The 19,003-nt window shown below is 34.3% G+C and overlaps 1 protein-coding gene across 5 annotated transcripts; it reads left to right on the top strand.

The window, feature by feature from the left end:
• The first annotated feature begins 5,101 nt into the window (after nucleotides 1-5,101).
• LOC111901439 (4-hydroxyphenylpyruvate dioxygenase) lies at nucleotides 5,102-15,329 on the top strand. Of its 5 annotated transcripts, XR_008230333.1 has the most exons (3): nucleotides 5,105-11,670; nucleotides 11,807-11,884; nucleotides 12,029-12,298. XR_008230333.1 is itself a non-coding variant. In XM_052768586.1 (2 exons), exons 1-2 carry the CDS (start codon nucleotides 5,207-5,209, stop codon nucleotides 15,117-15,119), a joined length of 1,335 nt encoding a protein of 444 aa, XP_052624546.1. In that variant the 5' UTR covers nucleotides 5,102-5,206; the 3' UTR covers nucleotides 15,120-15,329. The 5 variants fall into 5 exon arrangements, 2 of the variants coding, with proteins under 2 accessions (XP_052624546.1, XP_023753059.1); XM_052768586.1 differs by lacking the exons at nucleotides 11,807-11,884; nucleotides 12,029-12,298 and adding an exon at nucleotides 14,945-15,329 and having other exon boundaries at nucleotides 5,102-6,366; XM_023897291.3 differs by lacking the exons at nucleotides 11,807-11,884; nucleotides 12,029-12,298 and adding an exon at nucleotides 14,948-15,329 and having other exon boundaries at nucleotides 5,104-6,366.
• The last annotated feature ends 3,674 nt before the right edge of the window (nucleotides 15,330-19,003 follow it).

Here is a 19,003-nt window from a genome sequence, read left to right as displayed (position 1 = left end):
TAATGTAGAAACATTTTTTGTGCATAAATATTAAACATTTTATTTTTTTAAACCACAAATGAATTTGTTTTGTAGTTGTTATTATTATTATTATTATTATAAATGAATGTGTACCATTGTGATATCACTATGAAACATAACTTTCACTTGATTTAGAAAGAATCTTAAGACACAAGGGACTAAGCTTAAGTAAAGTAAAACTACAAGGACCATTCTATAAATATACCATATTTCATTTGCTTTATCTTTTTCTCTTTTGAGAAAACCAGACAACAAAGACAATTTATCTTCTTCTCTTTTGAACAAAATCGTCATTTTTGCATTGCAAGGTTTGTTAAATTGAATTCAACAAATTGAATTTTGTCAAGCAAATTAGTAATCTAGTCAAACTACACGCGGACCAATCACATTCGTTTCTCACATTCTCTCTCTTCTCGCCAACACTGTGACGAGCCCCCTAGCAAGCACTAGGGGCGGTGTTCTGAGTTGCTTAACATGGTTGGCGAGGGTATTTGAAACGACCCAAAAATACGACCCGGAAATTTCATTTTTAATATAACCAAAAATCATAAAACTGAGTATATCATAATAAAACCATGCGTTGCAAATCTCAAAACCATACTAAAATACAGTGAGAAAACTGTGTCACAACTGTATCAAAACATATCTAAGATAGCTTATCAACTCCCAGGATAAAAACTGAAGCTGTGGTGTGTGCGATGCCATCATCCCGAGCTCTTCTCTTTGCTTGCGGAAGTACCTGAAACCAAAACTGAAACTGTAAGCACGAAGCTTAGTGAGCTCCCCCAAACTACCACATACCACACAATAACATATAAAGCACATACTGGGCCTTGCCCACTGCATCGGACCGAAGTTCGGCTAACCGGGGCCTTGCCCCCTTACATCGGACCGAAGTCCGAAGCTGACTGGAACATCGGACCGAAGTCCGAAGCTGACTGGGACCTTCGTCCCCTACATCGAACCGAGTCCGAAGCTAACTAGGACATCGGACCGAAGTCCGAAGCTGACTGAGACATCGGACCGAAGTCCGAAGCTGACTGGGACCTACGTCCCCTACATCGGACCGGAGTCCGAAGCTGATTGGACCTCTGTCCCCTACATCGGACCAAAGTCTGAAGCTGACTGAACATAGCATAAACATATCAACTGGCATAAACACATATATCATGTCTGAACCACGAAGGCATCAAACATACTAACTACTACATCGGATCGAGGTCCGAAGCTGACTGCTAGCTAAACGGGCCGGCATTGTGGCCTTAGACCCGTTCCTACTGGAAGGAAACTCACCTCGTGAACTGGCTGCTGTGTGAATGGCTCTGGAAGCTAACTGCTGCTGCTCCGGTATCTCCCTGGCTACAAGTCCATAAACACACTCAATCAAATGCTAAACACTGCACTGGGTAAAATGACTCTTTTACCCTTGGTCAAAGTCAACCCACAGTTGACCTGACTCGCCGAGTTGGGCCGCCAACTTGCCGAGTCTCTAGTCTCACTTCTCAACCCTACCCGTGGCTACTCGCCGAGTATGGCATTGAGTCGACGAGTACCCTCTCGATCCAAGAACTCAAACAATCTTCATCTGACTCGCCGAGTCATATGAACAACTCGACGAGTTGTTCTTGAGCTAAGAAGATTGCCTTGGACTCGCCGAGTTGTATGAACAACTCGTCGAGTCCCTCCATTACTGAGTCTGTCCTCCAACTCACTGAGTCCACTACTCACCGGCTTCCACTCGACATCACTCAAAAAAGGAAAAACGGGACTCACGACTTGACTCGCCGAGTCGTTCTTCCGACTCGCCGAGTCATATCCATGCAGCTACTCTAAACTCGATTCTGCTTGAATCCAGCATCTGAAACTTATAGATATGGGCTTCCTCAACTCGATTAGCACGTAAAGATTCTATCTTTACGTGCCCAATAGCGACCAAGAAGATAATAAGGCTCAAAAAGCATAATAAAGGCTAGATCTAGGGTTCTTATGCAAAGCATCTCCAAAAAGGCAACAGATCCGGGCTCTACAACTCCTAAATGAACAGATCTAGAGATATCTCATCCTATTAAGGCATCCATACAACTATAAGGCTTAGAAAATGCATCAAACTAGCCCTAGAAGAGTTCTAATGGAGGTCTAAAGCATAAAACAGAAGGAATCCGAGAAATACCTCAATGAACTCTGATTTGCCCTTGGATCTTTGCTCTACACCTCTTCTCTCCTTTCTTCTTCTTCTTCTTCAAGCCTTCAAAATTCACACAAAAGCACTTAAAACAATAAGGAATGGATTAGGGTTTTCTCACAGCTCTCTGAGAGTGAAGGAGACGAGTTTGGGGCACATAGCATTGCTTAAATAGTGAGCAACCCGGGGATTTAGGGTTTCTTCCAGGCAGGCAGACTCGCTGAGTCCCGAATATGGACTTGCCGAGTTGCCAACTAACATGTGCACGAAAACTCGACCCTACTCGACGAGTCAGGCCATAGACTCGCCGAGTCCCTCAATAAAACTTCTAAATAAAAGCCACGAAAGCATCATACCAGAGACGGGGCGTTACAGTATTTGGCGAGCCACTCTGCTTAGCCTTAGAGGAGGTAGATTGATGATTACGATTGTTAGGGGTTTTCAATTCTTTTTTGTATTATCTAAATGTTGTGTTTATGTACGTATGTTATGTACCCTATCGAAACCCAACACAAATCAACTTTTCTAAACCCAACATAAAAATATGGTATTCTAGTATGAGTGTTGCAATTACACATAGGGTAGCAAATATTGTTTGTGACCCATGGCACAATAAAACTTTATAGATTAACAACTTACACCATATTTCTAAGCCTCTCCTAGTTACCATCTCCATCCATAGATGATGGAAATGATTAGGGGTGTTTGGGTTTGCTTATTTAATCTTTATTTTCTTATATCGATATGGACCAATAATAAAAAGATATTAGTGTTTGGATTGGTAAAAATTATAAACACTTATTAATCGAGTTGAATAGGGAGTTTTGAATAATTTGGTTTCTCCTTATTTATTTAACACTCCTTATTTAGGTGTGCATATATATTAGTGTCATTTTCTTTTTCATGAAATGTTACCGTTTTTTTTTCAAACGACCGCTTTGCGTCAACGCAAATTTGGTTTCCCTTTATTTATTTGAGACTCCTTATTTGAGTTTGGAACCTATTTACTTATTTACCCCTATCTTAACCACTTAATCTAATAATCCATATGCATATTAGTGCCCTTTTCTCTAATAATCCATATGCATATTAGTGCCCTTTCCTTTTTCATGAAATGTTACTGGTATTTTTTTTTTCAAACGACCGCTTTGCATCAACGCATCATTTGGTTAGTATTTATTTCGTATATTTAATTCTTAATATTAATAGATATTCATTCCTTTTAAGATAGTAGAAATTGTTAAACTCACTTCATAAAAAATATGTTACACCTTTAAATTAGTCTGTTGAAAATAACCGAAAAATCGAATTATCCGTCCGATCAGTTTTCAATTCGGGTAATCGGGTCGGATAACTCGGGTATCAAGTATATATTTTCAGGTATTCGGGTTACCCTACCCTATTTTTTGTAGACTAGGTATAGGGTTTCCGGTTGCGATTCGAAAAGTGTACCGACAGTTTGAGCCCGAAATACCCGATTTATTTAAAAAATAAAGGGTCCGTTAGGTAATATCCACACTTATCCATACAACGTTTTAATTTGCAAATCTTCCATCTAAAACAATGACTAATATATTTATTCTATATATTAAACTCTTTTTTGATTCTATCATGAGATTCAAATTTTAAACTAAGATCTTTGAGTATTTGTTTTTTTTAATCTCTTATTATTGATTAGATTAAGCTATTAAAAGATTACTTGATATCTCAAGTATTGTTGACTAAAAATTTTCAATGTTCAAAGTTGAATAACTTCATTTATGTTTCTATTTGTTTATATAAATAAGACTAATAAAGCATGATATATTTACTTGATTACATTTATTTTCAGGTAATATTTGAATTACCCAAACCCGACCTACTATCCGAATTAACCGAATTTAATTCGGGTCGGATAACATATATATTTTTAACATGAAAAACCTGAATTAACAGACCCAATTTCTCCAAAACCCGAAAAATTTACCTGATCGACACCACTACTTTAAATGCGTTTCAAATGCAATAGGAGAAAAACTTTAAAATGTAGTGCAACACATTTAAAATCATATAATATCATGCAGCATGTAACATCTTTAAATGTTTTTTTTGCAGATTAAGCCTCCGGATTTTTTTTTCATTTGTATTTGTATTTGAATTTTAATTTTGCAGGTTACCAATTAAATTGCAGACAGTCTCTCCCTTTTGTATGCCTTTATTTTTTTTTTATCTTTATTGTTTATAACGTTTTCGTATGTTAGTTCTTTTTTAGTACTCTCTTGTTCACTCTAATTTCTTACCTATTTTCTAATTTCTCAGATGCGTACTTTTTTTTTTTTTCAAAAGTCCTATCGTTATGTCTTAAATATACTAAGACTTGCTTTTCCTTTATTTGTACATTTTCCATTTTTTTTCCATTATGCATATGCATCACACCATCTAAGTAACGGGGTAGTTTCTCATCCTCAGGGGATATGATTGTCATTTCTAATTACTACATCTCTATCTATCTAGCTCATTCTATATAATTAAATGTGAGACCCATATATTAAATGAGTTATTTTTAAAAAAATAAAATAAATATAAAAAATCTAAATATTTGAGAATTTTAAATTTATAAGAAAAATAATAAATTATTAAAATTAAAATGTTTGTTTTATCTTTTAAATTTAAACAAATAATATAAATAAATAAATAAAAGAAATTAATGAGCTTTAATTTTAGAATTTTAAAATTAAAATGTATTTCCAATAATAAAATTGATATTAATTTATTACTCTATTTATTATAGTTATTATATTAAAATATTATATAAAATTTTATAAAATAAGAAAACTCAAGTGGAAAAAAATTAGTTTAAAATAACCAAAAAATGACATTTAATTTAAAATAACTAAAAAATGACATTTAATAAATTAAATATGAGTATGATATGTGAAAAAAAATAGATAAAAAGTAAATTCTAAAAGTAAACAAAATAAATTGAGTATAGAAAAGTTGTCAACAAGCTATCAAAATCCAAAAATGGAAACCGTAGCTCATGAGCTAAGTAATGGAAACACCATCACCGCTGCTGACGGAGAACAAACCGGCTCCGCCTTCAAGCTAGTTGGCTTCAACAACTTCCTCCGAACAAATCCAATGTCCGACAAATTCTCAGTCAAAAGGTTCCACCACGTTGAATTCTGGTGCTCCGACGCCACCAACACTGCCTGTCGTTTCTCTTGGGGCCTTGGCATGCCCATCGTTCAGAAGTCTGATCTATCTACCGGAAACACAACTCACGCTTCCTACCTCCTCCGCTCCGGCCAACTCAACTTCCTCTTCACCGCTCCTTATTCCCCTTCCACCACCACCACTGCCGCCTCCATCCCGACGTTTTCCCAAACGGATTGCCGCAACTTCACCGCCTCCCACGGCCTCGCAGTCCGCTCAATCGCCATCGAAGTCGAAGACGCCGAAATCGCTTTCTCCATCAGCGTCTCCCACGGCGCCAAACCCTCCTCTGCTCCAATCACCCTTGGAGATAACGACGTCGTATTGTCTGAAGTAAAACTTTACGGTGACGTCGTTTTGCGTTACGTAAGCTACAAGAGTCCCAACTATGATGCCATATCTACTTTTTTGCCCGGGTTCAAACCCATTGAAAATACGTCGTCGCTTCCTGACCTTGACTACGGGATTCGCGGCCTTGATCACGCCGTAGGCAACGTCCCGGAACTCGCTCCGGCTATAGATTACGTGAAATCATTCACCGGATTCCATAAGTTCGCCGAATTCACGGCGGATGATGTTGGTACGAACGAAAGCGGACTCAATGCGGTCAATTTAGCGTGCAATAACGAGATGGTTTTGATCGCGATGAATGAGCCGGTGTACGGAACAAAGAGGAGGAGCCAGATCCAGACGTATCTGGAACACAACGAAGGCGCCGGAGTTCAGCATTTGGCGCTCTCCAGTGAGGACATATTTGGGACGTTGAGAGAGATGAGGAAGCGCAGCGGAGTTGGTGGTTTTGAATTTATGCCGTCGCCACCGCCTACTTATTATCGGAATTTGAAGAATAGAGTTGGAGATGTATTGACAGATGAAGAGATTAAGGAGTGTGAGGAGTTGGGAATACTGGTGGATAGAGATGATCAGGGGACTCTGCTTCAGATCTTCACCAAGCCTGTGGGTGACAGGTAATATTATGTTCCTCACATGAAACTCCTCAATATTCTTCACTTCCCAAATAGCATATTGCATCATTAAGACTTTTCTGTATATAGATGATATCTATTATCAAAAGTAGTAGCCATATTTCTTATCTATACCCTAAATTTTCTTTACTTTTCCATTTTTCTTTAATCAATAATAATACTGTATAAATGGGAAGTAGTAACTAAAAAAATTTATATCTTTTAGACCTAAAACCATAACGTTTACAATTAAGCAATAATAATAATAATAACTGATAATTAATGATCTTATAAATAATAATGACAATAATAAATGGTTTTAAAACATTTTACCTATATAATCTTTTTAATGAATATAAGTGATTTTAAAATTCATTAACAGTAATAGTAAAATAAAATTATAAGTTACATTTTAACTTACACATAATTGTTGATATTTTAAAAAATTATCATAATGGTCAAATTAAAAAAAAAAAATCAAATAAATAAGTTTTAAATTATCATGGGAATACTGGTGGATAGAGAGTCACAGTGGACTCTGCTTAGAGTTGGATTGCATTATGACCCCACCATCTAAGACTAGCTGAAAGCTATATCAAGTAAGTAGATGTGTTAAAGATTGTTAATTTAAGCCTAGTTGCCTAAAAGATTCATAAATCAAGGGTAGAAATTGTAACATGCATTAAGATACAAAAGAAAGTTGGAAGCATAGTCCCTGTATTAAGCTCTCCGTTGGAATTCATATGATTTTTGAGCGCGGACTGTTTATTTCAGTTAAAAAGAAGAAAAAGAAATCAGACCCTAAAGCAGTGGCAGTTTGGTCGTAAATTGTTAATTACCAAAAAAAATGCATATATTCGAGTTGGATGTGTGATAAGCCTAAAGCGGGGGCAAATTGGTCTTTCTGAAAAATCAAAAAATGACAAAAAGAAAAACTGTATATAGGGGTAATTTGGTCCTTCTCTACATCACCCATCTATATACAGCAACTGAAATTTGGAAATGCTTATCAGTTTCAAGATGCATCGTTACAAACAAGCTCGAGTATCATTACAAACAAGCACACCAGTCAACATGACTTGCTTTTATTAAGAGAATCCTGATGATGATGCAATAGAAGAAATTGTATATAGGGGCAGTTTGGTCACAAACCGTTAAAGCAGGGGTAGATTGGTTTTGTGCGCGTATAAAAGGGCAGTTTTAATCGGTCAATTTAGAGAGAGTTCTGTGTTCACTCCAAGGACGAAGCCAAATTTTTTTTTTTAGAGTGGTCCTCATATATATATATATATATATATATATATATATATATATATAAACTAATTAATGAAAAAACCAAATGAAAAATGAAAGAAGAATACAAGTTTTTAAAAAGAATAGCATATATCAATTAATATTATATCTTATTTTGAAAAGCAAAAAGAAAAAAAATAAAAATGTGAGTGAGAGTGGGCCTGGACCTACCCTAGTCCTAAGGTGGCTTCGCCCTTGGTTCACTCCCTCCCCTTAAAAAATTTTGAGAAAGAAGGCTCTGAAAATCAATTTCTATTCCAGATAAAACTAAAAAAAATGCCATGTCATTATATTTCTATTTCAGGTAAAACTAAAAAAAATGCCATGTCATTATAATTTTCGTTTGTGAATATGTTCAAATCATTTTTTTGTTGTGACTAACATGTTTTTTATATAAAGAAAAGGCAAAACTCTGATGACTTTTTTTGAACATCTTTGAAACTTTCTTACCTTTATAATTCATTTTCCTTATATTTTAACGCAAATTGATAGGGAATAATCAAATTGAACACGGATGAGGATAGGGATAAAGTATCCCATGGGTCCTCCAACGCAATCCGATATTGTTTCATAAAAATATTTGATGATAATATTTAGTACATTAAAAATAATATTAAAATTCAAAAAATTTAAATCCAAAAAATTTAATAAATGACGTACATAAGGAGGACGATTAGAGGGTGTTATGGGGAAGAGGAATAGGAGTAGACCGGGATTGAGGGTTACAAAATAACGAACGAAAACTACATTTTACAAAGTTCAAAATAAAGGTGATAAAAATGATATTTTAAAATGTATTTTGAAAAGTATATAGTGAAAACAGTCATTTTAGAAAATATATTATCATAAAATTTCATTTCATTAAGTATTTAAAAAAATATAAAGTAAAAACTATTATTTTAAAAAGTAAAAAAATATATGGATGAAAAAAGTCACTTTATAAAATATTAAGATAGAAAATGTCAGTTTACAAAGTATTTTAAAACATATAAGGGTAAAAATTGTCATTTTAGAAAGTATAAGGTAGGAAACGACGTTGCCTTTTAATGCTTATAGACAAAATTGCAAAAATGGTCCTGTGGTATGTCCAAAAATGCTACTTTTGGCCAAACGGGTTTGGACTAGCACAAATGGTCCAAAGGTTTTCATTTTGCTGCGTTTTTGGTCCAAAATAGTTTAAAATTTCTAAAAATGACGAATTTGCCCTTTTTCCATTTGTTTTTTCTTTTCTTTTTGTTATTTAATTATTTTCTATCTAAAAAAATATAAAAAATAAAAGAAAATCTCTCTCTCTCTCTCACATCACCCTATACCACCCACACAAACACCACCGCCCAAGGCCACCTTCAATCACCAATCACCCAAGACCTCCCTTATTCCTCAATTATCACCATTCCTACCAGTTGCAAATGTAAAAATAAAAAAAAAATAAAAAAAAATAAAAAAAAAGCTACAATCGATTCAGAAAGGAGAAAAAGGAGAACTGTAATCGAGTTTAGAAGAAGGAGAAAGAGGGTGCGACTTTGGGTGACTGTGTTTGTCGATTGGATTTTGAGAAGTGAACGGGGGTTCCGATTTCTAGTGTGAAACCCTTGTCGTCGATCTAAACTTGTTGGTATTTCAAGGTTCGGTTTTTTCGATCTAACCCTTGATGGAGCTTCCTGTTAAAGCAAGCCTTAGCACCAACCAAAATCGAAACTTGAACAAGAGGATTAAGGCTTGAATCTGATAAGATACCTTGTATTGTTGAGGAATCGACTTTGCTTGAGCATGAATTAAAGGAAATTGGGGGTAAACGAGGCTAGATATGTCCGATTAGGAGTTAAATTAGGTTGCAAACTAATCTTGGAAGAAACTAAGTTGAAAACTGATCTTGCCCCTACAGCTGATTCATAACCATCACTGGTATCAGAGGTGACACCTACAGAACCTGCTCCATAAACAAACTTTGAGATCTGGGTTAAATACACACATTGAAAAGGAACTCGGAATTACATTAAAAGAAGATGAAAATGGTGTGTTCTGAACAGAAAAGAAAAATGGTTACTGAGATCGATGGAGGAATAAGGAAGAACGAATGGAAGCTGCTTGAGGGTCGAAAAGAGATGAATACAAAAGGGAAAATGGTGGTTGTCGCCGGTTCTTCTTCTCCGCTGAACAGTGTCGACGGTCCTGTTTGCGATTGATCGAAGGCTTGCTTTAGCTGGCCATGGCGGCGATTTGGTGGTTATTGGGTCGGTCTGCCATTAAAATTGAAGGAAGACGAGAGGTTGGGCTGAAGAAGGCAACAAATTCGATGGTTGTTGGGTTTTTCTGGTGATTAGGAGGAGGAGGAGGAGGAGGGGAGAGAGGGGGTGATTTTCTTTTATTTTTTATATTTTGTTAGAAAATAATTAAATAAAAAAAAGAAAAGAAAAAAACAAATGGAAAAGGGCAAATTCATCATTTTTAAAAATTTTAAACTGTTTTGGACCAAAAACGCAGCAAAATGAAAACTTTTGGACTATTTGTGCTAGTCCAAACTTGTTTGGCCAAAAGTAGCATTTTTGGACATATCACAGGGACCCTTCTTGCAATTTTGTCATGCTTATATAATTGGAACCTTTTTAATGTGTGTATTATGTCCTTGCGAGATTCTTTGGATTTTAAATATTAAATGGGTTAAGAGAACAGTTTAATTTTCGTATCATGTTGTATCAATTTATTTATTTAAACAGCTTGTTCAAACCAGTTTATTTGAGGGGTTTAATGTTTAGGTTTTAGACCTTATAAGCGTGTTGTGGCGAGTTGTGTTATAATATTAAAGATGTTGAAAGAATTTGACAATAACTTTAATTATTTAATTTTCGTGTCGTATCAACCGATTAGTAAACATGACAAAATCTCTTATCAAAACATATTATTTTCATGTCGGATTGACGGATCGTGTCAGTTTTACCGCCTCTAAATTGATAATATACCACTAGAAACCTTGGTTAATAATTTAGTAGTAATTTTTTTGGTAAATGATTAAACCGAAAATTCTATAGTCAGTTACATTAAAATGATATAAACGAACATATTATTTAAGGGAAAATGTCATTATACCCTAAAAACTTTTCAGTTTTGGTTTAAAAGGTCTTTAATGTTATTTTTCTTTGGCTTTCTAGATGCATAAAGTCCATTTTAATATGTTAAAATGTTAATATCAATAGATATTGGAAGAGGTCATCCGGTAAACATTTATCTAGTAAAAATAATTTACTACCACATCATTTAAAATTGGTCCACGTGTGATGTGATGATGTCCAAGTGGATTTTGACAAACTCTCTCTCTCTCTCTCTCTCTCTCTCTCTCTCTCGTTTTGATTGCTTAAAAAATCTCTCTCTCTCTCTCTCTCTCTCTCTCTCATTTTGATTGCTTAAAGAATCACCGATCACAATAACATCATCATAACAGTAAATCCTTCAATAACTTGTATCGTATTTTAGTTTTATAGATTAGAATTTTAAGTAGATTTGTTAATGTTATATGAAGAATATGAATAAATGTTTGATTTAAACATAAAATATTTCGTACACTTCAAAACCCAAGAACGTTGTTAAAAAACAAAACATGTTTGATTCAAACATAAAAAGAACTTTAATTATCTATATGTCTTAACATAGGAAAGAAACTACTACTAAATGTGTAAACCTAAAAATATAAGGTACTTGTTACCCAAAAACCAATCATCACCTCTTTGTTTCAAACACATATTTATCCATCAGTTTGAAACTCTGCTTTTAGGGTTTAGATTCAAATCCAGAAACCAACAGCCACCACCCACCACCAACATCTTCCATTGTTCACCACTGGTATCTTCCGCCGCCCACCATTATTTATTATCCAAGATCATAAGAAGCAAATCACACCCAGATCTTGAAAAAAATCTGGAAAAAAAAATATGTGAGGAACAGAGCACCAGAGGTGACTTCCATGGACGAGAGCTCAGTCCCCATGTCAGAGATGAAAATGAGTGGGAGGCCAGTCAGGTGACACAAATCTTTGATTTTTATCGTTTTCATTCCTGAATCTGTTTCTTGAGTTCCAAAAACAGCCACCAATGAGAAAAACTTAGAAGATCTGATTTTGTTCCGATTTACCATAGTTCTTGTTCTTGACAAATAGATCTGGAAACCATCTCTTTGCATCACCGAGATCCGAGAACACTGATTACAGTCGGAGGTCATGATATCGTTGTTCCTGGTATGCTCCACAGTAGACATATTGTTGTACATGTATTAGATGGCATTCTCGAGTTCATATCTCATATGATAAATTCACTTTCGAGTGGTTGGTCAATGTTTTTGATGTCGCAAAGATGTGCTTATTTATCTGAACCTCCTATAGGGAAAAACTGATGGTTTCTTGGGTCGATTATACTGGAGTTTATCTTCAGTTGTTAGAGGAAGAATGGTGGTCAATTATGATGGAGTTTATCTTAAGTTGTTAGAGGAAGAATGATGGTTTGTTTCTGTGAATGGGAGCATCGTAAAAGCGAAAGAAGAAGATGATGGATAAAGATGTGAGGTGGATTTCAATTATATTTCTTTTTTAAGTGAAAAAAACACGTGATTTAAACCGGTAATTACAGGTTAAGGTTTTTTTTACATGTAAAAATGAACTTTGTGCCTCTAAACAACCAAAAAAACATGAACGACCATTTAAAATTTAAGTTGGTAGTTGGTTTGGCTACAATGACATTAATTCATTACTTAAAGAGCTAATTGGAAGAAATAACATGTTTGCATATACTCTATTTATCATGTCATTGGATGCTACCTCAATCTACGATGACTTAACAAGTAAAAGAAGTCTAAAATCTTAATTTTTGAGGAATTGTTTGTTGTTCTTTCAAAGCTACAGCTTTCAACAAAATTTTAAAAGAGGGTTTTAAAATATAACTGTAAATTTATATCTTATGTTGGTCAATATAAAATTTAAAGTTATATTAACATAAAAGTTGAGCAGGAAAATCCATGACTTTTAGGATATGGTTCATCGTTTTCCATTAAGGATGAAGATATAAGGACACATTTTTATTCCCATTTGGGATGCAAGATTGGGGCGGGACAACGGGATGTGGATGTGGAATAAGGTCCCCGATACTCCTTTGTCTCATTCTCATCTCTAGTTATAAGAAAATAATATAATAATATTGCCTAGTTATTGGTTGAAATTTAATACATATCTACAAAATAAAATGAACATGTTTTGATGATTTACCGACCAAAAAATCTATATGGATGTAACTCGTGTCCTTAGAGCATCTCCAAATACATTTTATTTTCAGAGTGTAAAATAGAGTTTATATAGTGCTTCATCACTTCATCTAGAAATAAATTCATCAGGGGTTGTTGATGAGCGGCGACAACAGTCGGGGACTGCAAAGAAGATCTGTAGGCGGCAGGGGGAGGTCCGAGGAAGCTGTTGGACTGCTGATGTGGGGCGGACAACACGTTTGGAGCTCCAAAAATGCTTGAAAATGACCCGGAGCACCTTGATTTCCTGCAAAATGAGAGGCACTAGAGGAAACATTATTATTAACACCCCCGCCTTTCGAAGCAACCCGCCCATTATTCTTGCCCTTATTAAATTTATTTCTAGATTTTCCATGGTTCGACGAAGAATATAAAGCGGTCGAGGAGGTGAGTGTATTTTCGCGAATGGAGTCGTGTGCTTCGTCATGAGACTCATGTATCAATGACATGTTCTTGGCTTCAAAGGAATGTCGGGAATGGTTTAGTGTTGGTGATGACATCGACAATACTATGATATGATGGTGGAAGTTGTCGGAAACCAATGAGCTGGAAGTTTTACCAGGAGAAGGCGGAAACCAATGAGCCCAAGAATGTTGGATCTGAATTGTAGACAAGCAGGAACAGCAACAGTAGGTAGACAAGCAGGTACATCGACAAAGGCTGAAGACAAAATAAAACTTGCAGCAAAAGATAGTAATGTCGCAGAAGGCAGAGCAGAAGAACAGCAAGCGACAGTGAGATGAACAGGAATGACCAGAAACGATTTCACCAGTAAAAAAAATCGTTCCAGGTGAGAGCAGAAGTGTCGATCAATTTAGGGTTGGCTCGTTAGGGATGCATGTAGGGGTGGTCAAAAATATCCGCATCCGAACATCCGGTTCGAAAAATCCGAAAATCCGATCCGAAAATACCCAAAAAATCGGATATCCGAAAATTCGGATACCCGAAATTCGGATATCCGGTTTTTCGGATTCGGATTCGGATACGGATATTAAAATGTGAAATTTTCGGATATTTCGGATATCCGAAATCTGAAATATATAATATAAAAAATTATTAAAAATAGTTTTAATGCATTGGGTTTTTTCATTTGAAATTCAAAAAGACAAATTATTAACATTTTTACTTGGTACGCCAAGTGAGGATGGTATAAATGTTACCTTTTATATGTTGATTTTAGTAATTTGAGTTTGATTTCTCAAGATCTTCAAGTATCATGAGGTAACTTGCATTTAACCGGACCAAATGAAGTCTTATTATACCTAACAAATGCACGGAAACGTTCTTGTTCTTGGAGGGTTTATTTTCTTTATTTAAAACTAATAAAATTCGGATATCCGGTTTAATATCCGAATCCGAAATTTCGGATATCCGAAATTTCGGATACGGATTCGGATATCAATAATCAACTATCCAAATTTTCGGATATCCGAATTTTTGGATATCCTGAACACCCCAAGATGCATGTATCGATAACAATATAAATAGATACATATTTACATAAGAGCCCCTATACTATACAAATGAATAAACAGAACAATATAATCTAACATAACTAACACTCCAAATTTAGAGTGTAACGCTTTATTTTACTATTTATTGAGTGTAATATAGTTGAGTTGGAGCTGTTACAATCAATAAATAAAATATAAGTACAAAAATATAACGAGGTTGTATATCTTAAGGTTTTTGCGTCACTCTATTGGTTGTGAGGCGTAAAGACTCATGAAAAGAAACCAGGAAAAATAAATGTCTTGCTTGCAAATTATGGGAGATAAAGTAGAGAAAGGAAGAACTTGATTTTTGTTTGTGTAAACTAATACGTGGTAGACATGGAGAAAGAGTAAAAACCTTATTTATTTTCCTTTAGTATTTTCAACAACCTTAAATTGCATATTAATCATTATGAAAAAACATGAGTATTTTACAATATTTTTGCATTTTGCTTACAATAACTGTTTCAAATTGGTGATTGTTATAATTCTATGGTTGTTTTGTGTTCAAGTAGGCCAACCATATTTATAGAGATAATTCAGAGAGTTGGTTGTATGTTGAAAGACGATAAAGGAAATATACAACAAAAAGCAGGGTGTGGGGGATTTGGCAAGGGGAACTTCTCGGAGCTCTTCAAATCTATAGAGGAATATGAGAAGACACTTGAACCACCATTGAACCAATAGCCAATAAGTGAAAAATGCTCATTGGTAAAAATGCCCATGTCTTGTTGATGTGTATGTGTATTCTATGGAAAATATTCCTACAAATGTATGGGAATAAGTGTTGGAAATATGAAATGTTAATCATATTTAATCAATCTTTGCTTGAAAATTTGTATCCAAAATGACTATGTAATAACCTTAAAATAAAATAACAAAAGTTATTTTACTTTAGGATATAGAATAAAAATGATTGTGTGTGGATATATATATATATATATATATATATATATATATATATATATATATATATATATAGGGTTAGGTTATTTTGTTCTAGTTATCTATTGTGTGCATGTATGATTGATTTTGGACCAATCATTTTAGTTATTTTAAGAAAGTAATTAATATATATTACATGTTGAAGATATAATGAGTATTAATTAAATCTTTAGCATTTAATATGCATTAATTACTTTCTTAAAATAACAAAAATATTGGTCCAGAATCAATCATACATGCACACAATAGATAGTAGAAACATTTGAACCTAACTCTCTCTCTCTCTCTCTCTCTATATATATATATATATATATATATATATATATATATATATATATATATATATCATCATCATATTATATCATACCATATCATACTATATTATAAACGAAATATTTTTTCTTTCACCATATTCATTTGAAACTCTCATGCATTTTTCCTTTCACCACATTTATTTGAAACTCTCATGACTTTTCAATTTCTTTCTAATGATGATTATAAGTTGATTAATAAGATTAAATAAATATCAAACCTAAAGTGTAATCATATATTATAAACTAAATTTCAATATTAAAAGAATATATATTACTTCTACTTAGAAATTTATGTTTTTTTTTAACTTTTTACATATTTAACTATATTTATTAGTTTTAATATATTGTTGGATTGGATGTAAACCATTATCATTTTAAAGTTACAACTTTTGAACAATTTGTATAAAATATTTAAATTGTAAATTTAAATATAACATTATAGGACCAACTTAAATATAAATTTTAATTTAACTTAAACAACCCAAATAATATTTTGTAAATAGTTAAAAGTGATAAATTGTAGTATCTTTCTAATAAGAACAAATTACTAAAATCGTCCTTATGGTTTGGTCAAATTTGCGTGTTTGGTCCCTAACTTTTATTTTGCACTCGGACCGTCCTCAAAGTATGATTTTGTTACGTGTTTCGTCCCTGTCCTAGATGAAAAGACTATATTACCCTTTATATGATTTTTTTATTTATTATTTTCTTTATTAATTATTAATTAAAGAAAATCAATTTATAAGCATGTGGGACCCACTCATTGTTTCATTTGCACCACTAACACCACATGCCATCGATAACCACTACAATCCACTGAATACCACCATCGACCACCAACAACTACCACCGGCCAATGATAACCACCACCAGCCATCAACAACCACTACCCATCGATTCCAAAATCACGACGTTCTAGCTCCACTACAACTACATAATCGATTTCATAAGGTCACAACCCAAGATCAAATACCAAAAATCAAACTTAAAAATAGAAATCAAAACCATAACTAGATCCAATCGATCAAATCAGAATGTAAGTTGAAATGAAAACCAGATATGGAAATCAAAATCGAAAACGCAAAACCTAACATGAAATCGATGATCAAAGAAAAAACTGGTCAAACCCTATAAATCAAATACAATTTTGAAAAGAATGGGGTTAGAAGGAAACTCAGTGAAGGAGAGATGTGGTGGTCGGATGATTTTAGCGGACACGGTTCTCCACCTGCGATCAATTTGTGAAAATTAAAATCATAAGCGGGGTTCCCAAACGACAATCGATTGTTTGAATGCACCGATTTCATCAAACCATTTCTAGAACACAATGGTTTCACAAACTTCGTCAATCTCTGGAAAACACTGATTTTAAACCTAAGAGTCGGATTTCAAATGAAGAAATCTACAGCAAGATGGAGATGGCAGCAACTCTGTTTCACATTGAGTATAGAGAACGATGGAGAGGGATGATGGATTATTTGTTTGTTGTGGTTTGAAATGGTATGTGAAGACAATTTTGAAGAAAAAAGAAGAAAATGTGAACAGTGGTGACGCCGTGACGGGAAGGGAGGAACTGAGGTTCTCGCCGAAAAAGTGATGGTGACCATTGGAAAAGCAACGATGGTCTCTCGCCGAAAAGAGGATTTGGGAAAACTTGGAGAATGTAAATGAGTGGGTGGATGAGAATGAAATGGGGAGTGGAGGGGGGTCTTTTTATTTTATTTTATTTTATTATTTAAAAACATAAAACAAATAATTAAAAAGGTAAAAAATGAATGAGAAAGGACAGGAGTGTCTTTTTATGTTTGACAGGGACGAACGACGCAGTAAAATGAAACTGTAAGGACGGTCCGAGTGCAAAACAAAAGTTAGGGAACAAACACGCAAATTTAACCAAACCACAAGGACGATTTAAGTAATTTGTTCTTCTAATAATGATTATAATTTGGTTAATAAGGTTAAATAAATATCAAACCTAAAAAGACAATTTTGCGCTTTAGTGATTTCTTTTTTAATTTGATTCATTTTTATACAACTATTTATATTATTGTTAACATATAATGGGCCTACCCCCAATCTTTTTCAAATTTCTTTCCTTTGTCTCCCCCATGACCCATATCTCTTCCTCGTAACCACTAGACGACCATGAAACACTATCAGACGACTTATGCCCAATACAAAATAAAATCACAAACAACAATGCAGTTCTAATTACATGACATAAAATTTCAATTTCTTAATTTGATTTCTAGCATGAAACTGTTATGAAGCTAAAGAGACAATTTCTATTACCACTAAAACAACCCTAGAAAACAAAAATATGATTTGAAATCCTTTTGCCTCTTACAATTACAAATCATTGAATCATAAATGGTCTATCAAATTCACTACTCACCACAAAAGATTTCAACAAATACAAGCTTACTTTCCAAGCATTTTTAAATTGGTAGCTTGAGGATTAGTTATAGGTGAAAGTAAGAAGACGAAGCCATTGGTTACTCAAAGAAAATAAGCACCAAGTCACCTTCTAATTTGGTCAATAACCCCCCCCCCCCACGTGCGCGCCAAACAGACACACTTTGCATCTACCATGGAAGTGTCGTATTGTAGTCACAATTCGCCAACCAAAATCATCCATCCTTGTTACTTGTTTGGTTTGTCGACAATGGTAGGCCCATGAGTCTAAACCCTAGATCTAAAAATCGGTGTTCTTTCTCGGTTTTGTAAATACCATATTAGTGAACAATCATTAGAAATTATGCCCTTTCTCGGTTTGCAAATAACTAGATTAGTGAATAAGCATTAGATTTTTTTTTTTTTTGCATCTTGACTAAAAGCTTTGACGATTTTCATATCCACCACCATTAAACTTCAACATTGATTTAAGATAGGGGTTCCTTACATGCTTACACTAAGGGGGTGGCAGGGCGGTAGATCAACACTTATGGCGGGAGCAATAGATGTTGTGGCGGTGACTTTGCACACGTCGGATGTTGGAGAGAGAAAACATCGACGGGTAGAAGGGGGAGGGTAGAGGCGGTGGAAGTTGTGGGTGAACCAAAAAACGTGGGTGATGAAAGTGGAAAGTAAATTTAGGTTCTTATATTTAATAATAATATAAATAGGTGAATAAAAATGAATTAAATTAAAAAAATAATAATAAAGGGTAAAATAGTCTTTTTATGTTTGGGAGGACCAAGTTTGTAACAAAAATGTATATTAGGGACCGTCCAAGTTAAAAAAAAGTTAGAGACCACACACGCAAGTTTAGAGACCAAACCACATGGACTATTCGTGTAATTTACTCAAAAT

Source organism: Lactuca sativa, chromosome 2, assembly GCF_002870075.4.
Source record: "Lactuca sativa cultivar Salinas chromosome 2, Lsat_Salinas_v11, whole genome shotgun sequence".
Taxonomy (NCBI): domain Eukaryota; kingdom Viridiplantae; phylum Streptophyta; class Magnoliopsida; order Asterales; family Asteraceae; genus Lactuca; species Lactuca sativa.
This window is presented reverse-complemented; position numbering and strand designations above follow the sequence as displayed.

Excerpts from the sequence above, each read along its gene's own strand:
- LOC111901439 (XM_052768586.1), top strand. The coding sequence starts at position 5,207 with ATGGAAACCGTAGCTCATGAGCTAAGTAATGGAAACACCATCACCGCT. Across the intron at positions 6,367-14,944 it reads ACCAAGCCTGTGGGTGACAG|TAGGCCAACCATATTTATAG; the intron begins GTAATATTATGT and ends TTTGTGTTCAAG.